This window comes from Calonectris borealis, chromosome 1 (genome assembly GCF_964195595.1).
Source record: "Calonectris borealis chromosome 1, bCalBor7.hap1.2, whole genome shotgun sequence".
NCBI classification, from domain to species: Eukaryota; Metazoa; Chordata; class Aves; order Procellariiformes; family Procellariidae; genus Calonectris; species Calonectris borealis.
Genome location: NC_134312.1, coordinates 173649906 through 173675847, shown reverse-complemented (window position 1 = coordinate 173675847; position 25942 = coordinate 173649906). Strand labels below are relative to the sequence as shown.

The following is a 25942-nucleotide window of genomic DNA, read 5'->3' as shown; positions in this document are numbered from 1 at the left end:
ATAACAAAAGACTGACATAAGGGAACCAGTAGGCATATTTGCTGTCAAGTGGTCTTCCTGGATATTAAAAAATGTATATACATTAAAAATGAAGGGGTTGACAAGCAGTGACTCATATGATAGACGTAGTAAAGGAGATATAATTTAACAGGAATAAAGAACCAATGTATACTTAAGAAAGTCTATGCAGGTCCTAGATTCTCCTAAAAAATGTTCCTAAACAATGTTACAACAAGACAGAAAAAAGCTGATGTAGCATAAATTAGAATTAGGGACTGCTACATGATTTTCTAATCTTCTCCAAAAGATAAAGGACAAGAGAATCTAACTAAAAACAACTAAAAAGAATTAAATGGAAACTTATCTATCCCATCTCCAAAATAAAACACCATTTTCAGATTTGATACTTGCTACTGCTTTTTGCTTATATATTAATTGGGGAAATGCACACAACTTATGCAGTGCATATGACAATGATGTCATGTATACTCTACCTGTCTCTGATGAGTTTTTGTTCGCCGATGGAGATGAAGGAATCGGTCACAGTCTGTACACAAATTCCCACAGACATTACATAAAATGATTGCGGCAGTTTCACCATCATCATGGTTATCACACATTGGCTGGGGAAAAAAAAAAGGAAAAAAAAAAGAAATAATTCTCTCTTTATTAAATCCCTCATCTCCTTTCAGCATGTTTTTATTTTCCCCCCAGTCATTCCCCCCTAAATTAATAAAGGGGGATAAAGAGCTTGTTTAGACTATTAATTTTATCTTTAGAATAATCAGTATCTAAAAAATTACTCCTGCACACAAAAAGCCCCAATTTACTACATCAGTTCTTCTGATATTCTTCATCTCATATTTTGCGTGATGTAGCAAAAATGCATTTTTTAACAACATAGTTGAGACATCGTTTTCAACTAGTCTGAGAAAACATTTATGTGGTAACAACAGGTTACGGGCATGTTAACAGAAAAGTTCAGAGATATGAGTACCCAGGTCAGTCAACAGGCAAGATATTTACCCTTCATTACTTTGATATGGTATGTTTACTCTGTTCAAGCATCTAATCAAAGCTGTAGGCCATCTATAACTCAGAGAGAATACAGTCGAAGTAACAAACTTCAAAATCCATCATAAAATTAAGTTGCTCTACCAATATAATATTTTTAAAAATTCAGCACAGTTCTGGTTCGCAGTTCAAAATATCTGTACAAATAAGAGTTCAATGATTGACTTTGATTATGCATATGCATATGTCTGAGAACAAGTTTCCATTGTACTCCCAGAACATGTGGTTTCCATGATACTGCTCATGCAACTTAGAACAGAATTCTTTCAACAGCAGTCCTGGTAGGGGGACACACCGTTCACCTCAACGTTTGAATATCCTGGTGTAAAATAGGCTTGGGCAATTTCAGGCTGGGTTCAGCAGCTTGTATCTCTGCTTGACGATCTCTTGGCTGCTCCTCTGACATTTCCAAAGCTCTACAGAAGTCCCTTGACTTTCTTAATCACCTCAGACACCTTTGTGTCTGCTTCCTTCTCAGCAGAGTTTTAGTCTTGCCGCTGCTGCAACTCTGTCTCTCCTGTATTCTCTTTCTACCCACACTAAACTGCTTTGGAGGCTTCTTTGCTCTAAGCATCCTCAGTTGCTAGTGGGAAGGCACAATCTTCCCTTGCCTCCCACAGGGATCCACCTGACCCAAGTTATAAAGAGACCAGCTTCATTATTTTGCTCTTTCCAGAGTGGTATTAAAAAAACCATAAGCTTTTTGTGATACTGAAAAATACAGACAGAAACTCGATTAATCCATCATATTCCATATTAAATTTATAAACCCTCTGGGTAAATGGTAGCTTTACTAAATTCAGTTAGAAAGAGTTGCTTTCTCTTTGGGGTAATCACTCTTTACTGAGATCGGGAAGAGGAAGCTAAATTACAGAGAAATAGTTATCGAGGAACACAAAAGAATTGACTTTATTATGTGACAGAGATTCAGATAGAAACAAAAAAGCTCTCGTAGAGGGTGTCGTATTAACTGAGTCAATCTACTCTCAAAAATCCATCCTACAGGTGTTAGAAAGGCCTTGCTCTATCCTGAATACCAGTGGAATTGCTACCTTATTGTTTTAAGTTGGAATTTTTGTTTTCTGAGCAGTGCTTGTCTAGAACACATACTTCAAACATGTATGTACAATCTCCGTTGGGGAAAAAAGGGAGGAATAAAGTTAGGCCAGGTCTGCCTTTCCCTATCATTATTCTAAATTCTTTGACTATTGAATAAATCAAAATAAACACAGAAAGATATGATTTTCAGTCTCACCATCTGTTTCTGTTGTCCGTCCTTTCCCATCCATCTTCCTGAGGATAGTCTATCAACATGATCCTGATCAAGTACACAGAGGGATGCTAAGGCCAACCATAGCTATTGAAAGACAAGGTAGAATTAAATGTTTTAGAAATACTAATTAAAAAAAAAAAAATCCCAAATACTAAAAATATCAAAATATAAACTTTGGCAGGTAAGAATGTCACTGTTACCTGCAAACTGCATCATCGTTAGCTGAAGCCTGTTCATACAATGCAAGTGTTTTTTTTTTTCCAAAAGAAGTCAAGCACATAATAAAACTTATTGAACTTTTGGGAACTACCTTATTTCTTTCAGGTATGTCAATTTATGATCATAAATACAGTAGTTAGCACACAAGAGAGAAACAGTGAAGAAAGTTCAACCAGGGTACATTATAAAGAAATACGGCAAATGCAGACTTGCATATCACTCCCAAACATTGCAGGCTTTGGGGGAGAAGAAGAAATTCAAGGACACAGACTAATTAAACAAAAAAAAACCCCAAAACAACAAAACTTTAGCTCAATGAGATTGGGTTCCCTATGTTCTCTCGTCGCTGCACGGGGCATTTGAGATTACCTAGGAAATGGTTCTGAGCTAACTATTCTTCAGAGGAAGCTTTCCTCTCTTGCTCTCCACTGACTACAGTGAATGCCTGAAGAGATGAGCTGTATGAGGAAAATTTGTCGCTAGGCCTGCAACCCAAACTGAAATGCACTTGACAGCTGCATTTTGCAATAGTTTTTGATCAAAGGTTTGACTGGAACAAAATGGTTTTTGTTGAAAAAACTCTATTGGACTCCCCCCCAAAAAACACACCTCCATAACAGAACTAAGTTCGTTCACAAGGAGAACTAGGCTGATGTTCAGGGCTCCTCTAAGACCTGATTAAACTAACACGGTGACAGCAGGAGCTGGTGGTACTCTGAGACCGTGTCTTCCAAAGAGCAGAGACTATATGCGCAAGGGGATGAAAAGGACAACGGGTACAGCCTTTCAAGATGGAAAACAACATGAGTGTCAAATGCTTGGAACCATTGCAAACCTCTTCTTTTACATGTAATTATTATGCTTGAGAAGCCAAAATCTGTACTCCCTAAGATAGTAGGAATGTCATAATTTACAAGTATGCTTTTCATAGTATTTCAAGCAATCTATCAAGGTTAAGTTAATACCATTTTCTATAAAAGATTCATGGAAGAAGTAAAGACAAAATAAAAAAAACACCCCAGGTAAATTATAAAGGGTTCAACAAATGATTTTTCATTTTGAGGCTAAAACAGAGGTGAAGCTCAGCTTAATTGCCCTAGAGAATGTTTGTTACTGAGGATTTTCATAATAGCCTTGAGATGTGACAGCTGATGACCTAGAAGTCAAACCACTTAGTGGAGAGCTGGAAAAAGACAACTGATACATATTGTGCAGTTTTCCACACAGATGATCTCATAAATTTAGTAAAAGGCAAGTATCACAAACATAAAGCAGAATTACCTCAAGGATAAAACCCCAAATGTATAAGCATAACACTTATTCTTCATTACTTGGGAGGTACCCAAGATACATGTTTCATTACAATTCAGTTTTTACTGGTGTATTTCTGCCACAAAGAAGAAAAATCAATCTGCTGTGACACAGAGAAAGCAAGACTTTTATTAGGACAAACAGTGATTGCCTTAGTTATGATACCTGTCTATTATGCACACAGCTAGATTTGGAGAATATAAACTGTATACTGTATGCATTGTTTCCTGAAACAGCCTGTATAAGAAAGTTTCTTCTGAAATATAGGAAGGCTCATGGATGGGCTCCTACTGGACGTTTACAATGAACTAATGTTAAGGTTAGTGAAGTTCTTACTCTGGTTGTTGCAATGCACCTCACTGGTGATCTGTATTCTTCTTCCATTTTGGTCAGAGCTATGATGGTTTCAGCAATAGCATTCTTTGTCACACGGGACCAAGCTTCCGACAGATGACCCTGTTAAAGAGGAAACTCAATTTATTACAGCTTTTATTAATATTAGGAACAACTAAAACTGTAATTAGAGCTGCTACAAGCAACATCAGGTTAGGATCTCAAATTAGAATAGAAAAAGAGGAAGTCAGGGATGACTGACAAATCAGGTGTTTTCAAATCAGACAGATCTGGTAAAAATTAGCCCTCAAATACTCAGGTGACTGACTGAGGTAGTATCTGAGCAATTACTGGAATAACTAACTTGGAATAGGTAGAGGGAATATGATTTGAAGAATGAAAGGGCATATTCCTAAAGTCCGCCCTGGAGAAAGAAAGATGGAGAACTGGAGCACAAATAAGTGACCGTGAATAACATGGAGATTACAGTGTGTTCCTAGAGAAATCAGCTTCACTCGCCTAGCTCAGCCTTCTTGAATACTCTCCACAGTTTCTATATTTGAAAGAAATAAAGAGGAGTACACAGGAGACGTCAGAACTATGGCATACTTTCCAAACAAACCTTAAAGATTCTGAGCCTATGGCACTGATTCCTAAAGTTCTCAATTCAGAGACTGCTGAATCCTTAAATTCTTAATGTAATCTCTACATTTCTAAACCTCATCCTGAAGGTGACAGAAATAATTGAGACTCGCTGGACTCTAAACCACAGAGGTGCCTTACAAAACATAATCACAAAATGTTAGTACTCCCAACTCTTGAATGGCCTCAGTCAAGTCTCCCTCATTTAGAATGAAAGGGAATAAAGTTCAGATCTCTACTTTGTACAAGAGGAGAGGAGGGTCCTTATTGTCTGGCTATTGAATACTTCAGCGTAAACTCAGTCCCCATCATTCCTTTAGGAGCTGCTACACTTTAAGTAAGCAATTCAGAATCTATTGAAAGAGGGATTTACATCCACATTTGAGAGGACTACACTTTATCTGACTCGATCCCTTTCTTTCTTGTAATAAATAGTTACATATTCATTCCAAGTAGAATGGCTTAAACATTAAATATTAAAGAGAATTCAAGACCCACACCAGTATATCCAATAGCCAGCATTACTGGAAAACTATCAGGTACGTGGGAGATGGAGCCTAGCATACTCTGCATATGCATGCAAGTTGCCATATCTGACTCCAGAGCTTTAAGAACTTTCCTGCTAGCTTCTGCAATGATTTTGGAGAACCAGATATTAGCAAATGCAACAGTTTCATGGGTGAAGGTCTTGAATGGCTAGAGGAGCTGCTTAGACAAAAATACAGGCAATCTGATTCTAGTCAGCCATCCATTTTCTATTTCTACTAATCTCTTTCTTTTATTCCTGGCAAAAGTCTGGGCTCAGCTTAGTTTTGATGAGCTGTTCATCAAGGGACAGGCTCTCCCATCATCGTGGGAGCCAGAATCCCATAAAATAAGGCCCATAGAGTTTGCTTCAAAAGACTTGCCCAGTACTATTTAAAAAAGCTGCAGAAGAGGATCCACTATTTCCCTGACGTTTTCCCACTTACCCAAAGCATACCTACCAATAATGGCTACAAATGATCTGGCAACAACCCTTAAAAAAAAATCTTGAACAAATTATCCCCTCCAATTCATTCCCAATGTATATTGCATCTTATACAATGAAAGAAGTGGGGTGCCTGAGAAAAACATATGGGCATATACATACAGGGGGCACCATGTTAATCCTGGCATTTACTATCTTCTGAGTACTTGTCTTTACAACTGCTATTTTTTTTGGTCCTAGTTTTTATATGCAATTTGCTAAAGTGTTGATAAAGTAAGCAGAAACAAAAATCCATCATGTGGAATCACAACAGATCTCTCCCCTCTAGCCACTGAAGCAACTGAAGCAAAGACTAAGTGATCATTTTATGCATGGACCAGCACTGCTGAGGGATAAGACACACTTTAATTTTAACTCTTAACTAAAGATGAATTGTGAGATTCTGAAATGCTGTGGTCAGAATCAACAGTAGCAATTGCAGAGAATTCCCACCCAGCTTCAGCAACTTTAAGAAGGGATCTCCTTAATCTAAGCACAGTGAATGGTTTAGAAAATAGGACTCCAAAGCTGAACATACTGAAACAGCTTTCAAAGGGCAATCACAGAGGAAAATCTGGGTCATTTAGAGCACCTCGCTGAAATAGGTACAGAATTAAGGAAAATAAAAACAACCTCCCAACTAAACTCCTTTCCCCTAAACACATACAAATCCTATTCTTTTTTTGCCAATATTGTTTCTGGGAAATAGTTGAATCACTTTTCATCAGATTCTTCTGCCAAAAAACTTGCCTGAAGCAGATACAACTATGGAAAATTTCAACCCAGATGGTTAAAGTAATAAACAACTATAAATGTAGATTTCAGTAAGACTGAAAGAAGTCAATCTTAACATGCAGTCTCAACCAGAAACTCCACATACAAAAGCTACATACAGTTACGTGAAAACAACACTATTTTCCTACTCTACACACTTTTTACTTTTCAATTGGAGTTCTGAGTGTTCAAGTCTTAAAAAAATTAGGCTTCTAAGTTAATAATGTAGAAAATGACACACAATTATTGTTTACTTCTTAAATTTCTGGTCCAAGTGACGCATTTAAAAGCTTACTTCAAAACTGGATTTCTGTTTAGCAGAACCAGAACTCAGTTCCTACTGCTCCTAGGTCTAGACTCTACCAGAAGATTATACCTTTTCCTTCTTGAGACAACTCACATTTAACAGCTCAACCCAATACCAACTGTAATAGAAAGTAATGAAAAAAAGGTACTCTTCATTATTAGCAATATTTGAATATCCTCCACACATGTAAAGGACAGAAACTTACTGCTGCCATGTCTTTAATGAGTTTAATAATGATCTCTGAAATCTGTGTAGGTGTTGAACCCTTCATCCACCAATGGCTTTCACCTCGCCGAATATAGCTGCAAAGGACATATAGTAACACATGAAATAAATTCAAGTAATTAGTCACTATTTGTCAAAATCCACCACAAAGAAATAGTGCACATATTCACCATATAGTAGGTTGTGGTGTTTTTTTTTTTTCTTCTTTTTTTGAATCAAACTCACTAATAACATGACTCATACTGTCAAAGTGTTATACAATTTTTTCTGTTTATAAAACAAAGATTATAAAAGACAACATAACTGCCTTCAAAGAATGTAATTATTTTTTCCCTTTAGCTTGAGAATATAGACATATTTTTAAACAAACCTGGAATTGAAGATCATTGGAAGCGTGACTGTAGTAACTCCTTTGCCTGCAGTAGTGCCAGCTGTCCCTGTTATAGTAGTTCCTTTGGCTTTTAGCTGTACAGTGAGAGCTTTGGCAATGCACCCCAAAAACATGTCTAAGATACCTAGTTTATTCCAATCTCCTTTTTCTGTTGAGTGAATGATATCACTTATATCTGCTGGTGGAAGAGACTTCACTCCTATAATACTAGCCAGGCGACTAGGGGTTACCTCAGGCAAAACACGTCTTAGTAATGATGTTACCTGGAAAAAAAAAATCAGAACACCACAATTCTAACCAAGACAGCTGGAGTTTTCAAGCAAAATCAAATAAAGTCTTTTTTTCTTCCTCACAAGTTATTTCAGTAAGAAGGATCGAATCTACTTTCTGTACTTAAATCACACCTGTAAGAAATTCTGTAAGGTTTCTGTCTTGCTTTGAAGTGTTTATTAATATACTCAGTGAGACAAGGCTGAGGAGCCCGGAACCAATCTCACTCAAACAATACTTAGTCTTCATATAATAATTAAAATATGCTTGGTACTGGAGTTACGATAACAGTGATACAGATGTTTGTATAACTCTGATTTGCTTGCACGTTACAGACGTGTTACCCACTTTGCATATAATCTTTAGATGTCAGAAACTCTGTGATAGAACAGTTAGAGACACTTTAGACTTCTGAAAACAAAGTACTTGCCTTGAGGTACTGAAAATCATGATTCTCTTCCATGATACCCTTTTCCTCCTCCCTTAGTTTTCCTTGCGATATTCTAACTGGAATTTTTTGAAAAGGAAATCTGTGCCAATTGCTCTGGATCTAACAGGAGCTGTCTTGGAAACGATATGCTTCAACCTTACCAGCTAGTGGAATTGGGGTTGAAATTGGCTATATCATGCAAAGTTTGATCCAAATCAGGATGTATGAAAGCTTAAGGAGTTAACATTTCATATCTAATTTCTCAAGCCTTTGATGTTGTCCTGAAAAACTGATTACATTTTAAGAAAAAAAACAGTATTTTGCATATCTGCAATATATCAGAATTACTAAGCGGGGCAGTATCTGCCTCCAGGCAAGCTGAGATGTGACATTGTAACAGTTCAGAAAATTGGAAAAAGAAAAGTAGAGAGTATGAAACATAAAAACTTCTGAAACAGGAATTAAAAATCCACCTAGAGAAGTCATACCAGCTAGCAATCACAAGCTAGTGCATGAACTGTACTAAAGCAAATATTTTATATGTCTATATATTTGTTATAATATGTGCATATAAATACACATATACTCAGACAGAAAACATTCAAGTTCAGAGAGAAACAGGTATTAAAGTTCTACCTGAGGATACTAAGAGTAGAAAGGAATTGTCTAGTTCCACACTACTACACTCATTGCCTGAATGTAAGACAAAGATGCTAAGGACTTATGCCAGATCAGTAACAGACACTGCTAATTAAAAACCTCTGACCTTACCTCTACAGGCTATACAGGTATTATATATGCATAATACGAAATACTCAAACAACGCTGTTTTTTTAGGTCCTGTACATTTGAGCAACCATGCTCTACTCTTTCAAGGTCTAATCTCAACCAATGAAGCCTCTGCTTCATCTGTTATGATGTTTTAGCAAGACAGTCATTAGTTATCCCATAATTCCGGCTGCCACTGTGCCTCGAGGTCAAACATGATATTAAAAGGGCAAAAATTGGAAAAAGAAAAGTAGAGAGTATGAGACACAAAAACTTCTGAAACAGGAACTAAAAATCCACCTAGAGAAGGCATATCAGCTAGCAACCACAAGCTAGCCTCCTCAAATCATGCAAATATTTACCAGCATTTGGAGCACATGCAGCACATACAGATGGGGGTTACTGTGTAGCTCTCTCAGACCCTTTCCCCACAATGAAGTGGCATGAGATCTTACTAAAAAATAAGCAGTCACCTCACTAGCTTCTTTCCACACCTGAAAACTTAACTGCTTTTTATACAGAATTCTTATTTGCAATAAATAAATAAACGAGCTTTTAAAATTCACACATTTGAGAAATGGGAAATTAACAGCTCTGATATTTAAAAGGAGCACCTCTGGTTCTTAGCAATTATATGGAATAATTCTGGATGATACTGTCCTTTATAAATAAAGTAGACGAATGCAATACATGAACTTTAAGTCTCTTTTCTGGAATGTAATACATAACACTGGTCTAAATTTAAGTATTGCCAGTCACAAGGCAGGGCCAACTTCAGAATCTGAACTTTCATCTTAAAAAAAGAGAATTCTTAAGTCATTGCAAAAGAAAGGAAATACCTTACAAACTGAACATACGTAATAGGACATGGATGAATCTGTTGAAAACATGAACAACGGGGTTACTGTGAAGTAAGATTCACTGAATACTGTGAAGTTCAGATTCACTAAAGAAGCCTTCGCAATATCACTCCAAAACAAAGGCTGTGTGCTTACATAAAAGATCCCTATTAGGACACACAAAATGACTAATTGCTCTTGTGCATCTTTCTTCACTGCAGCAACAGCCCCTGCCAAGTAAACTGTACGTCTCTTTGATGTATGGTTTGAGAAAGCAATTTATCCCGCCCTATCCAACATTCTTCAGAATAAAGACAAGAAAGGTGAACAGTGATATTACTCAAAAGCATTTCAGAATAGTTTGCTGATTTAGGTTCATGATGACATAAGTGTTAATTAAGCAATTTTGGCTTCCTACACCTCAGTTCTACCTGTTGGAGACAAAGCATTAAAAACTTACTCAAAAGTGAGTTTATTTTAATTTCATAACTGTAGCCTTCATTGCCTTCAACACTGTTTGTACCTCCTGCAAATAGTTTTATACAGTCAAATTGTGATGGTGCTGGGGTGTATATATATTTATATATCAAACACATCAAACTTTATAATTTTAACACCATTGAAAAACTGGAAGGGAAAAAAAAAACAAAACAAAACAAAAAACAACTGACACTTAAATTCCAAAAGGAGATTCTATAATTTGTTTTTAAATGTTCATGAATTTCTATTTGCCTTCTCCTCATGATTGCAATAACAAAATGAGTTGCTTTATTTACAGTTATTCCCTATGTGGAATATAGAGATGATTTGAGTATGACTGGGAAAACATTTCTGAAGTGAAAACACAAAATTACATTTCACAAAAAAATAAGCTCAAATACATATTATACTATCACACACAGAGTGATAGGATTCTAAAGACTTTTTTCCAGGAATACCAAGATAGACAAGGAACAGTTAGCACTCACCTGTCTCTGCACCCTGGGAGAAGCAGTGTGTAGTAATGAGAAGAGGTCCTGGAGCAGAGTCAACTGCTGAGCCAGATACTGCCGGCCTACATTGGAACCGCTCAGTGCCAGAACCATTGACAGCAGCTCAAAGCAATACGCGTCAGAAGAAGCATCTTCATCGTTAGGCTGCGAGTTGGCATTCTCTTTGCTAGAGATGGCATGCTCCCATTCTTCACGCACACGGGTTGCTTCCATGCGTATGGCCTGGACTATATGAGCACATACCTATCCAAACAGAATCCAAACACACAGTAACTCTGAAAAACTTTCAGAAAGTAAAAGAGATTGTGTTTTATGTACCTTCACAACTATGACTAAAAGGGAAAGCCTGTGAAATTTGGCCTGTGCTTCAACTACTTTTCAACATAAATTCAAATGAAGAATAAAATTTAGATTTAAACTTAGAGTAAAGATTAGATACAATTCTTTAGAATTAAGATTTAGATTGAATACTGAATTTGCTCATCTTCATTCTGGAAAATTTCATTGAAATCAATCTTTTTTTATTTTAGTTCCTGCCTTTTAATTTGTTTTTTTTTACATAGAATTCAGGTTAAAAAAACCACACACAAAACCCCCCAAAGAAATACTTTTACTCAACACCCTCAAAAGAAAAAGGACTTATTAAAAGACTTAGTCTCTTGTTTAGTTTATTATTCAGGAAGCTTAAAAAATTTTAGAAACCATGTTTTCATTTTACCAATAGCACGCTAAAAAGCATATTTAAGAGTTTTTAAAGTTTGCTAAGATGGGTGACAAAAAGTAGATTCTGCATGACTTACTAATCCAACAAACTTCAAAATGAATCTAATGCCTCTTGTATTACTGTGAAAATCTTTACGGCAATGTTTGTCTTGTGATAGATGTAATAAAGATAATATAAAAGATGCTTTAGTTGGTGTATTTAAAAAAATCAAGTATACCAAAAGAAAAAACATACTCTGTTTTTCTTAACATAAAGCAAAGATAAGTAAGAAAACCACAAACTCGAACTTTAATTGACTGCAGGAAAGAATAATTTAAGAATCTATGCACTGATTACCTTTTTAGGATTAAATTTTATCAAACCTAAATACTTTTTGATGACAGAATGACACATGCAAAACTAAGAACGTAAACTCTGTCACTGAACCACTCCTAGAAATTTGAGAGGGTCTACTATTATGCTATTATTATCAGCAAATACTAATAAGTACCATTTACAACTCAGTTTTTTTAAAATTGAGTCTAATAGGATAGAGTTTCTATCCTATTAAAATTGATTTTTTCAGTGTCAATTTCAGCAGATTTTTCATATAAAACACACACACACACTATTTAAAATGTAAATGAAAATTTGATTATAAAGAATAACAAAAGAACTGAAAGTGTCAAGTAAAAGGTACTATATTCACTGAAAATGAGCATATTTACTGCAACACACAAACATTTAATCCTCAAAGCATTTCAAAATGAACAAACCTGCTTCTGCAAATTTGTCAGTTTGCTCCGGCTGAATATGATCCCTACCATGTGTTCCTTCAGGTCTGCATCTGATGTTGCCTTCATAAAAAGCATATTTAATATTAGATCAAGAGTTTCAAGAACATTTCCTAATTACTGTTGCAATTAACATGGAATATCAACAATTTTTGTTCTAAAAGTTTGTAGCTTTTTGTTACAGAGAAATAAGATATATAAGCAAGATCAATTTAACTGTGGTTAATAAATATCTCTTAGATGTATTTACTTTCTTTCTAAGAGGAAATTTGAGCATGAAATAAAATAAAATAATCAATAAGCAAAACAAGTGAAGTATAATTATCCAAGATTCAGCCTCTCAATGTAGCTTAATACAATCACTGATTAAGTCTTTGTAAAGCAGTGCACAGAATATACTTTTCAGTTTATATATTTCACAAGAAACAGGGAACACACAATTAAGTTACCACACAGCAGGCGTGAGAAAAATACACTTTTACGAAATGAATAATTCAGTCATGGAACTTATTGCCACAAGGTACTGGGTAGAGCAAAACCATATATCATCTGAAAAACGAAATTACTTTCATTGAGGACAGTCCAATTTTGGCTATTAAACATGACAGTCCAGATACAGTGACCTTTTCAGGAATACTTCTTAAACTAATCCTTGCTGCAAGACAGGAGAGTATATTAGGTAAAAGGATACTAGTGCAGTTTCTTAATACTTTTTCTCTAAACATTAACAGAGACCCTCTTAAGGCACAAGATAGGCAAGAAGGACTTTCGGTTGACCATTACTGCAGGTGTTAAGTACGTCTATAATTGTAGGCGTAATTTGCGCCACCATTGTGACAATGTTTCCATTAAACACATATGCTCCACTTATAATTTACTAATTAAAATTTTTAAAAAATAAGTAATTGTGACATTTTACTTCTGTTTTGATCTGAAAATTATATAGCATTAAGACACAGGACAAATACTGAAAATCATCCTGGATCATTTTTTCAGCAAAGTATTATTGATAGAATACAAATAAATACATTGTGTACTTTTTCTTCTCCTTCTGGGGAAGACAACAGTGCTTTTTCTTCTTGTTCTGGGGTTGGCTCAGCATCTCCAGAGATGAGTTTTCCAAATACCTGGAAGAAAGACAGTGACAATCAGCTTATCTCAAAGACAAACTTGTGCAGATGTGACATTTTACATTAAAACATGAAGAACTGAAAGTCTAGGTTTACAGTAAATTTCACTGCATAACACATCATTAAAATCCCACCTGGGATGTGATAAGTCGGAATACTCGCAGCGTCTCAGATTCACAGTTTCTTTGTTGAGCTACACTTGCAGAAATCTGGCCTGCTATTTTAATGCTTTCACCATCTTTCCATCCAAGCATTTTTACTTGTCGAACTCTTAGGGTGTTCTCTGGACCCTTCAATTCAATTTTGATGATGTGATTATCACCCCCAGGAAGTTCACTTGTTACCCAGCCAATATGTCTTGAATCCAAGTCTACCTATTAAACAGGAATATAAAGATGGGAACTGACATTACATCAAACAAAAAGTCACCTACCTCTAAAACAAATCTGTCATATATCACTGGAACTAATACAGTATTTGCTATGAAGTTTTTATTCTGAACAGTAAGATTAACATGCTTAATTACAAAAATATTCAACTTCATTATTTCAGATAAAAAAAAATCTCAAACTTAAATAAAATTACATATACCCATCTATTGTCTTTAAAGCTTATTAAAATAGTGGGCTATCTATCCCTTTTATCCTCTACGCAATAGTTCACATATTGAAAAAAACACTTTGAACAAATATTTGGTCATTACTTTTAATTTAAAAAAAAAAGCCACCATAATTTATCTGAAAATATAACACACTATTATCAGTACTTAAATTATTCCATCCCTATTCACATAAACCCCTGCAAAAGAAAACTTTGTGGAAGTCAATCTCTGATATCCTTATCAAGAGATGCAGGAGTCAATAATTGTAAAAAAGACAGATGAACTATATCAAATTAAGTTTATTTTAAAATAAATACGGTTTAAAAAAAGAATGTAATTAACGTTATATGATTTAAACCGTGATGTCACTACTGGAAGATAAAAACTGATGGGGTGCAGTGCCTCACACCATTGCTCAGAGCAACCCGAGTGGGCCTAAATTACACATGGCCCTGAACCAAGTGAGCCCTCTCTCACATCCATAGGGCCCAAAGGCTCATTTATAATCAAGCTAATATTTGTTCTTTCCCATTTCTACACTAATTCTCAGTGTCTGCATTGAACTGTGCTGGAGCAGGCAAGACTGACTTTTTTTTTTTTTTTTTTTTTTAATATCAAGAGACAGAGGGTATGCATGAGTTAGGGTATGGCATGCTTGAAGATAAAAAACCTGTTGGAAAAGTGTCAGAGGACTGTTCAGCACGGAGGGAGCAAAGCTGAATCTAGTCTTGCCTGTCTTCTGGGAGTAAACCATCCCTGGAAGATGGTTTATGTGGAAGAATGCCTGGGGACTGTGTTTGAGCAGGCAGAAACAAAGCCAGGGAGTGAGCTAACAAGCTGTATGAATGATCACAAGTCCAGCGCCTGAGCTCTGCCATGGCCTTCTTTTATTTAGCTGGAGAGGTAGACATACCAAGTCAGTTTTCTCACAAAAAAAGAATTCTACAAGGAGGGAGGGAGTGTGTCCATCTATATTTTCTATCTACATACATAGACTCACAGAAATAAGCACACAAACTTTATACCTGTCTACGTATATACACACACTCACATTTCACTGTTTAGTATGAGCCCACTGCACCAAAGTTTAGTTTCTTCAGATTTGTAACATCTTTTGGAGATATATCTTTGCCTTAAATGCTCTCTGAGGATAAGAGGTAGAGAAAAGCAAACCACTCCTCTATAGGAAGACAATGCTGCTTCTTGAAGAAATCTTACCACTGACTGTCAATAATCCAAATAATACAAGTTTTGAGCCCAAAATGGTAACTGCCTGCTTGAAACCTTAAATATCTTTGATGGGTCACATCAGTGTCAAAATACAAAACATTGTTCTCTGTGTAAAAACCATGCATCTATCATTTGGCTTAGCAACAGATTGAATACTATTCTGAACTTGAGTCTTTGGATAGAAGTCTTCAGCTACCAAAAGTTGAGAACTAAAATGGCAGGATAAAATGTGTGCTATAAACATGTATTAGACCACGTAACTAGAAAAACTCGGGTTGGGGGTAAATAATTTTTCTCCTTCTCACAGTGTTCTACTTCTCCTCCCTCTTAAGCTGCATTTCTCTAATGAAAAATGATTCCGTGAAGCAGATAAAAGGCAATGACAGTGCAACACTAAGAAGCCAGGCGTCAGAATATCTAACAACGTGCACTACTACTTAATGCAATTATTTCAGGTATATTCTGATATAAGTACCCCTAAAAGAAACCAAACGGTTTGTTGGGCCTTCGCTATATGGAGCCAAAAAATGACAGCAATTTTTCAATGTCAACTGTTAAAATGTTTACCTGCTTTATTCTGCAGAGATCTTCTACTGCCTTGCCAGTTAGGAAGGTCATTGAAGTTACTTTGTTCTGCAACAGACAAGCAAAATAAGAACAAAATACTTCAGCTGAGGACCATTCTGACTATTTCTTCCATATTAAGAGAGTATGTACATAAGAGAGAGACAAATTGTTTCATTATGAAAATAAATTTTAAAAGTGATCAAAACCAAGGACAAAGAATTCCAAAGCACAGCTCTCCAAAAATAAATTAATTTGCTCCTTGTATGAAAATCTGTAGTTGAAATGAAGATATATTTGTAACATTAATGTTTATTGATCTGTACAGTAATGTAGTAAGTGAAAAAGTTGTCTCTTTCTGGCAAGGTGATACAGTTCTGAGATACTCAGTTATGGCCTATCAGCATTATTACGATACGTCAAGTTACTTAAATTAACCATGTTAGAATTTCCCTATATTTAACAATTCTGTGTTTTACAAAGTATTATTACTCTGCATAAGACAACCTGAGGTGAAAAGGTAGAAATTTTGAGGTGGGACACAGTGGACAATTGTACTTTGTGGTAGCCAGAAGTCTAGAAAATAGTTTAGATTGACTGAAAACTCTTCATTTGAACATGCCACTAAGAACTAAGTTTCCCAGTCTCAGGTTCATGCAAACTGCAAATTCAGTTGAATTGGTCTGATCATATTAGGTACTGCTTTCAAAACCACAGGAATTAGAAACTTTACTATGAAATGTGAGCTTCTGATTTAGAATTACAAACTGAATTGGATAAAGAAACAGTGGTTCTTGATTGATGAATACGTACAACTTTGACTATGCACCTTCAATGAGAGACATTTAATTTCCTTTTCCTCTTACCCCAAGATCTCTGGAATTGTCTACATGAACACACACATAACGTGCATTGATTCCTTTTACACAGTTAATTGTGATGTTTTTAGTTTTGTTTTTATCTTCATCTCCTGACTCCCAGAATGTTTCTGTAGATCCATCTGTTAAGCTACCAATCATGGCAGGTCGGCTTGATGTTTTAATGTCAACAATGCTGGTTAGGTCTTTTAGACAAACCACTATACACAGTTCCTGTGAAAACAAACGAGACCATTTAAAATATCTAAAACCAAGCCCAAATACAGGCATTATTTAAAATTTTTAAAATGATACAGACATATCTGTTCTGAAGAATATACTTTCTGAATTAAAGAAATTTGTCACTTACTGGTTCAAATTATTCAGCCCTTTAAACCAAAGAAAATATTAATAGCTAACAGCAGAATATATTAGTGCATGCCTAAATGTCTTAATAAATAGAAGAAAGCACTTTAAAGATATTCTTTAGGAGTACTAATTTGTGCTCTTCAGAGTAACAGTGGGAAAAAAGATATAAGCAGGAACTGGAAGTATGCAGCATTTAAAAAATGAACTAACTCAATGAACCAAATTAATTAACTAAATGAACTATAAGAGATCCCCAAATACTTTACTTGCAAACAAGCACTTACAAGCACTGCTCCAAAATTTAGGTTTGAGTGATATACAGGCTAAGGGACAATATTTGAACCTCTAAAGGTAAATATGAGAACCTGAATATCAGCAAGAAGATCCCAAACTGAGATACATTCAAGGAAGTATGACAATTCAATAAAAGATGTTTTAATTCAAACAGAATGATTATGGGAAGTACAGGCTGTTCACAATTGACCTCTGGTTTGAGAGAGAGGTGTAATACTTGCCTGATTCATGACTTCAAAACCAGACTGAATACTGATACTAAAACTCTCTTCACTATCTCCATCATCAGATTTAGACAAAATATTGTTGATATGATGAAAAACATTGCTCTGGTGCAGGAACTGGTGATCAGATTGTTTGAATTTGAGACTCCAGCACCTGAAAACACATTTAGTGGATTTCAAAATTTTGAATATTGTTTAAAATACATAACCTATCCGCAAAGCTATTAATAACATTTTTGCTTCTCCAAATGTTTTCTATAAACCTTTAACTTCAAATTTTTGCAGGATCTTAAGTGTATCTTAAGTATGCATCTTTCTGAGGAAGGCAGGAGTAAACTTTTCTTAGAATTTTAACGTGAATTTAGAATTTTTAAGTGAATAGAATCATAATATTAGATTTGTATCTTTGAGACAGATACACTGGAAAAAATTCAGTTTAAGGATACTATTCAGATGACAGATTTCAACAGCAAAAGCTATTACACTACCATGCACATACACACAAATACTACCATATTACTCAATAATATGTATTTTTTCATAGTGGATATAGTACAGAATTTAAGAACAAATACATTTTTCTCTACAAAGTCTTTTATAGTAGTATTTATATGTATAAACGCACACATACATCTTTTATATGTATCTTGCCTATGCATAAGGATACACACGCTCCTTTTCACACAAGCACAAAAAGTTGTTTCAAAATTCCTATCTGCATTGCAAAATCTTTTAATCTATAATGTTACAACGTTTCCAGCCTTCTAAGAATTTTCTTAATTTCTGCTTACCTTAAGGCCATTTGCTGTAATGCGCTACCACTGGGAAGGGACATCATAAGATCAGAGATTGTCTGGAGTAGGCGATGAAAAGTGTGGGGTAATGGGTGAGCTGCTTCACCAGCAATCACTATATCTGACAGAGGATGTTCACATACTCTTGTGTCTTTCTCCTAAGATGCAAAGCAATTTGTATGTTGTTAACACGCTTTCAGACAAAAAGATTAAATAAATAGAAATAAGAATGTTTATGATATTTAGTTTAAGAATAACTGCAACAATCCCATAATGAATGTGAACTTCAAAGCAGTTCCTGTCAGAGAATTTTTACAATAGCAAGTTACACATGAACATGGAACAAGGAATTCAGGAAGTATACTACCAGATATTTCTCATGATTTAAAAATGTGAAACAATAAATTGCAATAACTTCACAAAAAAAAAGAAAAAGCCTCTAGAAAGATTAACATATTCCAGCTGTTAATAATAACTTCTTTGAGCAGCAAAAACGAATCACAGCAAACTTGCTAATTAAGCTAAGGTTATCAGCTGCTTTATTTCATTAGAGCTGTAAAAATAATGATTCGGGCATGTCAGTATCAGAACAGCAGTGTGCTGGGAGCCAAGTTCCACTGGGCGGTGGGTATGAAGGCAGCAGCAGAGGACCAAAGAGGGTGCGGGCCAGCAAAGTGAGTTATGGGGAAGAGTATCAAAGAAAGAGGAGGAGGTACTGATTGTGATATCCTATTTCAGAAGGCAGGGAAAGACTGATCTATGAAAGATACAAACTGATTCCTCTGCCCTGACATACTGACATTCAAAGCCAGATTCAAATTTATTATTTTAAACCCATTAAATTGTCTATGTATATTCTTGCAAGTAGATTTCCCATGGATCTCAACTGCTTGAATGCCTAGAAACACTATGGTCTTAGTTGAAATGAATTTTAGGCACCTGCTTATCTAGACAAGAATCATCAAACCAGACATCTGTATTTTCCTGGAGGGCGTAATGTGGTAAAGTGTACTCAGCGTATGAAGTAGGAAGCATGAGATTGAACTCTACGCTAAATATAATCAATTATTCAGAAAAAGTTCAAAGCCTAGTACTCCCCTTCCCCCCAAGGATCGTATCTACACAGATAGCATCCTTCTCTCCCGTTAGTAATTCTTGCATTTTTTTTCTTTAGCAAGGACACTACCCTTGAACCTACATCTTCTGCGTTAAACCATATATGGTTTTAGATCCTCATCCCCCATTTTTACAGAATTCGTCACTGGGATTTCTCACCCTCTCCCAGTATGTTAAAAGAATATGTAAAAATATTTCACATGAGGAAATGAGTCCCAGTTGTGGAAAAGCACCAAACTGCCTTGGATTTATTACATTGTGTACATATATTCAAATGGGTATTTTTATCATATGATCAGACTACCAAAGGAACATGTTGTGATTTGAATATACATCACCTGAGTGATATTTAACAATTAGCTAAAAACGATTGCTGGTTTCTTGTATGCCATAAAATTATTCATCCTAGTCAAGTGACCAAGGGGAATTTTTTAAGTCCCCCTTTCGTTATATCAAAAAAGCAGCAGCATTCCCCATCACAGCAGAAGTGGCATATTTTAACATGCCTTTCTAATCTTTATCTGTCAGTCAGTAATTAACGAAATTACAGCTAAAACAATATTTGTTTATTCTTTTATAGAGTAAAATTATTTTGGAGGCTGACGGGCGTAAGGACCAGTAGGAACACATTTCCCTCACTCCAGCAGTGCTTTTGATGTAGCAGTTGAAGTTATTACAAGGCAGAGCCAAGCACAAAACCAATATTCAGAATATAATACACAGAGCTACTGCAAATCACCTTTAATGTATACATACAAGAATTTGGCACACTTGAAAATAAGTAAGTAGAATTGTAAATCTGCATGTTGATACAGTAACATGGAAAAGTTGATATCCCACATAAAATTTAGGACAAGACTACAGTTGCTTTGTAAACAACTATAGCAATGTACCAGGGCTGCAATGCTGAAAAGACTCATTTCAGAACTTCTCATTTCTGGATTAGATTTGAAGTGATAAAGATTACCCTGGCTTACTAGCAGCACTAGCATGATTTCTTGAGTTATTCATTGTGGACACGATAACGTTTTCAATCAGAGCTAAATCTAGAAGAGACTGTATGAAGATACCTTTTGGAAGAGTGGTATGTTAGACTATACCATTTTAACATGCTATATTTTCAGAACTAACTATAGAATTTTTCTTAAATCACTAAATTAACTATATCTAGTGTATACATAATTACTTATATATATTTGTATATATAATTATTTTTGTATATATATATATAATTACTTAAATTAACTATAGATTTTCAGACTTAACAATAGACTTTTCTTAAAGCATTGCAAGACGCAGCAGACCAAACAACAAAGCTTCTCTGAAAAATATTTTCTCTTTTCTCTCTTCTTTTTGAGGGAACAAAGAAAGAATAAAAAGCAAACACTAAATTTTTCTTGTTACTGGATTAGCAATGTGCTTGTGCTTTTTTTTTTTCCTTCTTTCCCATGAATACTTACAAAAATAATGCATTAAAAGATTGTAATTCATCATCACACAGAATTTGGTGATTTTAGAAGAAAAAATAATTAATCTATTACTACCAAAATTTAAGACTATGGATTTTCATTCCATAATTAAGGTTCTATTTCACAGAGAGAGGATTAAGAGTGGTTTGTAGGGTTGATTTTTTTTTTCTTTTTTCCACATAATAAAAACATTTCTAAATTGACTACAAAATCAACTGACATACTGTATTTACAGAAGGAATGCTGAACCTCACTCACTTGTTCTGCATTTTCTTTATTTGATTTATTTTCTTCATCCTCCTCTTCTTCAGGCTCTACAGGTGCAGGAGTCAGGGAAGCCACAAAATGCCATAAAATATCATGAAGAGAAGTTGTTTGAATGACATTACAAAGAAGCCAGTTGAAAGCCTATAATAAAATACACACAAGGAATTACCAATTGGTTAAGCAGACCTGGAGTAAAACCATTTCTTAAACCATTTATGTAAGGAGGTGCTTTTGGACAGGCAAATAATAATGCAGAGGTCTTCAAGTAACACACATTGCTCTGTAGCTAAAACAGTTTATTAAAATGACAACTGCATTACAGGGGACATAGCACACCATATACAAAAATAAGTTCTTTGAAAAAAGCTTTAAGGATGAAAAAGCAAAGTTCTTACATATTTTCAGAGATTATTACAGGATGAGGTGGCAGCATTCCTTACTATTCAAATTGGTTAACAAAGTAAAGATCCTTTTTGATTTAGAACTCTCTAGGCTGAGATTTGGTTTCCTTGTTTGGTCTTTTCCACTGACTGAATTAATCAAAACAAATCAACCACTTCCAAAAAATCAACATAGTGGGGAAAAAAGAGTTTTTAAAAATGGTAACATTCTTATATTCTTCTGTATACTGCAATACTTCTATAAGCTGCAATACTGCTGCATGTTGATGTTTGGAAATTTCATGGGGGGTGCTTAACAGCAGAGGTGTGTTTTTTACTTTATCTGAGAAAATCCACCTATATTTTCACACGTTACAAATACTTGAAAAATACCCACGCTGTATACAAGTTCAGAAGAAACTTTACTAAAGCTTCGCTGAAATTTTAAAAAATGGCCTCAATGAGGATGCCTCTTGCAGCTTTTACTGAAGCAATTGATCTTTAGTGGATCTTTTGGTTGCCCATTCACTATCTACATAACAGGGGTAGCATTCACCCATCTCAGAAGGAAGTTGTGAAGTATCTAGATATTACCAGCACCAAAAAAATTCTAAAGAAAGAATACTCAGTCCGAGATTTGAAAAAGGAATGGCAAGTAAGACCAGGAAGATGCTGAGCAAATGAGGAGAAAACAGCATTTGTATAATTGATTTTTGCAGTTTTAATAATATTCTTTTATCAGAGATTTTCTACACAGCAGATAAACTATTGAAGAAGGTTTACAGGCAATACTTTTGTATTCCTAACTTTTAGAATTAATAACACAAGTGAACTTTTAGAATAGGTTTACTGCACATCACAAAACAATTTCTTTTCTGTTTTTTAATCTATATAAAAATTCTTTAAAAAACTTCTGAGACAGAATTTACAGATATCTTATTTTAATCATAGAAGGTCCATTAGTACATTAATACCTCCATGGCAAAGACTCGGCAAGCAGATTTCCGTAAGGCTTGTTTCATTGCTATTTCAAGTCCTTCCAGATCATGGTGCTGGATTACAAATGCCAATACTGGCCACTGGAAATTTCTCTCTCCTTTGGAAAGAGAGCTGTGGGCGGAGATTAACCGAGAAAGTTCAGGAGATGGATGTCTCAGGAGAGAGGACCCCACTTCTATTCAAAAGCATAAAAATATGCATACATTAGATTCTTTGTGCGTTTTCATTTTATAGCCACAGTAAAAATAAAAAGCAATAGAGCAATTTTAGAATTGATATTTTTGTTCATTTTTTCTATGAGAAAAATGCATTAAAAAAAGCAACGTAGAAAAATGATGCTTCAACTGAGAAAGAAATTACCACTTTAACTTTTAAATCAAGCACAAAAGATGCACCACAAATTTCAGAACCTCAGTAATTCCTGAGCTGTTCTTAAACTAATCCTGTGCAGATTAACAAATAGCTAATGTTTATTAATAAATAGAAATAAAAGCCATTACATTATTTATAAAAAATTATATTTGTCTACAGTTTCTAAGAATAACTGCAAATCCAATGCCATATCCTTGACTATTTTTTCACTGCTTCTGATGTCTGTGCTCTTACCTGCATCTCCACTGTTGACTCGTCTCCTAGGGATCGCCTTTACACGTGCTGGCAGAATTGAGTGCTGTTTGTCATATTCTGATGCAACAACTGAATATGATCTTTGAAAGACTGTACGCTTTGCAAGATCTGTATCTGTTATTGGACTGGTTTCCAAACTACAAAGAAATCAGTGAAGTTATAGACCCGTTAACAAATATATAGAGTATACTTGAATTATACATAAATATTAAATAAAGACACATGCATTTCATAATGACAATGCTACTACTGCATGAAAGTTTGTCTTATGTACCTAATAACTGTTTAAATGCTGGAGAAGGAGGAACACCTATTTGAATTACACATGGTGAAAACGCATGCAAGTGCTTTATAAACAAATGTAATGACGTACATGGTAAGTTCCAAAAATGTAGGTATTTTTTAGAGAGAATACAAACATTCAGATCATGCCTGAATTGAAGTTTCAGACCAAATTTGCCCTGAGAATGCACGTGAAAACATCTATGGAGTGAATTTTTAATATGCAAGCCAACTGAAATTTAGAACTTTATGTGAAGTAAAAGTTTCTAATATCATTAGCCTTAAAGCCAATTTTCAATTGTTACGGCTACGCCTCTGACATGTTTTACTCCTTACCTTCAGTGGACTTCTTACAGTCTGCAGAAGAACTCCCAGCTTATGCTGTCCCTATAGGCCTCAGGAGACCATGGTGTCCACAGTTTTAATAAAGGAATATACCAATACGATGCACTCTTAAGGAGTTTTGTTAGAAAAGTTCTATTTCTGAAAAGACTACATTGTAGATTGTAGTATTCCAATAAACTGTTTTTGCAGTCAGTATAAAATATAACAGATTGAAATAAAAACAGATTAAAAGCAAGTTTTCTCTTCATTACATCCTCATTATAATGAGGAATCACCATATGACATCTGCAAACACCGAGCATCTAAGTTGATTCTGGACTATTATTAAGTAACAGTAAGAGCCTTTTTTTCCCCTGGCAAAACAAAAATTCTGTAATTGCTTGAATTAGATTATAGTAAACTTAATAGAAAAGAAACTGGCTTAACCTCACAGAAACCATCTAGCACTCTTGGTCCTAGATAGCATTAAGCTGTCATTTCTTCAGTAACATTTTAACTTCCCACAGAAAGAAGCAGCGACATTTGCTCTGAAAAATGTAAGGTAATGAAATTCCCTCCTGTTCAAACTTCCCTTCAGAAATGAAATCCTGAAAGGAGAATAACAGCTGCTTCCTTTCAAAAAGGCCATTAATCTGCACTATAGTCAGTTGTGTTAAAGAATAGAAATACAGGTCAAAAAATTGCTACATTTTCAAGGAGTTTGCAACAGCTACGGTCCTTGGGCCACTGCTATTTAGATCACTTCTGCAGTTCTGGAGATTTTGGAAAAATCGTATTGGTCTCTACAGGGAAATAAGCAGGCCTGGAGTAAGGACTACAGATAAATTTCCCTGAGGTATGCTAAAAGTCCTTATCAATTTCTGAACAAACTTTTTTTTAAATTTAGGTTGTAAAACCAAGACCTTTCTAGAGAGAAGCAATTGGTTTGCATTACAGTTAAAAGTTTCAAATCCGATTTGCAAACTTGCATTGCTATGATTCACTGAAGATATTTTTCTAACTACAGCTTCGTATGTTTTTGGCTTTTATGCTGCCATTTCAGAGATTGATCTGGGCTGATCTGATACTTTAGCTACTTAACTACAGCGATGTTTTCCTTTTTTTTTTTTTTTAAATTGGTGTTATGCTAATGCTTTAGCATTTGTATGTAGTACCTAGAACTACAAGGAAGTACCTTGGGGGCATAGATTTCATGTTACTCTCCGGCTCCTCAAAGACATTAGGGCTTGCATCAGGAGTAACTGAGATGTACGGTGCAGGTACTGAAGTTGAGCGCAGGTACCTCATCTCATCCTGAAAGAGGTTGTCATCCTGGTACCCAACAAAATTTTCATGATGATGCCTACATCAAATTAGATTTTTAAAGTAGGATTAAGGATTACAAGTTCCTGAAACACACACATACACAAAAGTCCTTTGCCAATACATTTAGTCAGCCTGATACCAACTACAAAGGAACAGTGAAGAGACATATGATTCTTTGGTTGAAATGATGCAGATGCGTTAGGAATGCTTTATGAATAGATAGGCCAGACATTCAGTAGATAAAAAGGCCTTGAAACTTTGTATTCTGTGTAAAATAGATGAGGAAGCTAACCTTGTATCTTGAGTAGAATAGATAAGAGGGTTGTGCCAGCCTAAGCTAGTTTGCGCTAATGAGAATTGTGCTAATTAAGCCAAGGGTTAAAACTGAGCATGTGTAAAGACTGAGTTCAACTAAAGGACACTGTGAGGAAGACTATCGATGACCACCAGAGGACCCTGAAAGACCACCAGAAGACCCTGAAAGACCACCAATGAACACAAGGGTGCATGCGTCAAAGACTTTTGCATATGTTAATGAATTCCAGGAAATACATGAATATTTAGATTATTTCTCAGAAATAGAATGAATATGTATATTCTAATTGTATATAACTTCTATGGTTGAGTGATTTGGTGCGCACATTAGGTGGAGCGATCCCCTGTGCGCCCGACGCCACATTAAAGAATGCCTGCTTTCTAAAACTCCAAAACGAGTCTTGGAGAGTTCTTATTTCA

The 25942-nt window shown here is 35.2% G+C and overlaps 1 protein-coding gene across 35 annotated transcripts in view; it reads right to left on the bottom strand.

The window, feature by feature from the left end:
- The window catches only part of MYCBP2 (MYC binding protein 2), a 205058-nt gene that overhangs the window by 10582 nt on the left and 168534 nt on the right, over positions 1 to 25942 (bottom strand). For 29 of the 35 annotated variants that reach the window (XM_075138847.1, XM_075138662.1, XM_075138682.1 and 26 more), the window contains 17 exons: positions 25077 to 25244; positions 23255 to 23412; positions 22624 to 22823; positions 21261 to 21410; positions 18415 to 18575; positions 17621 to 17777; positions 16746 to 16970; positions 15883 to 15948; positions 13619 to 13858; positions 13383 to 13481; positions 12337 to 12417; positions 10834 to 11100; positions 7538 to 7821; positions 7148 to 7244; positions 4214 to 4333; positions 2330 to 2431; positions 495 to 623 (listed from right to left, as the gene is read on the bottom strand). In XM_075138847.1, the coding sequence (XP_074994948.1) occupies positions 495 to 623; positions 2330 to 2431; positions 4214 to 4333; positions 7148 to 7244; positions 7538 to 7821; positions 10834 to 11100; positions 12337 to 12417; positions 13383 to 13481; positions 13619 to 13858; positions 15883 to 15948; positions 16746 to 16970; positions 17621 to 17777; positions 18415 to 18575; positions 21261 to 21410; positions 22624 to 22823; positions 23255 to 23412; positions 25077 to 25244 (2704 nt within the window). Of the gene's footprint in view, positions 1 to 494; positions 624 to 2329; positions 2432 to 4213; positions 4334 to 7147; positions 7245 to 7537; positions 7822 to 10833; positions 11101 to 12336; positions 12418 to 13382; positions 13482 to 13618; positions 13859 to 15882; positions 15949 to 16745; positions 16971 to 17620; positions 17778 to 18414; positions 18576 to 21260; positions 21411 to 22623; positions 22824 to 23254; positions 23413 to 25076; positions 25245 to 25942 lie in introns of those variants that run through there. The other 6 variants (XM_075138675.1, XM_075138692.1, XM_075138803.1 and 3 more) reach the window with 4 other exon arrangements.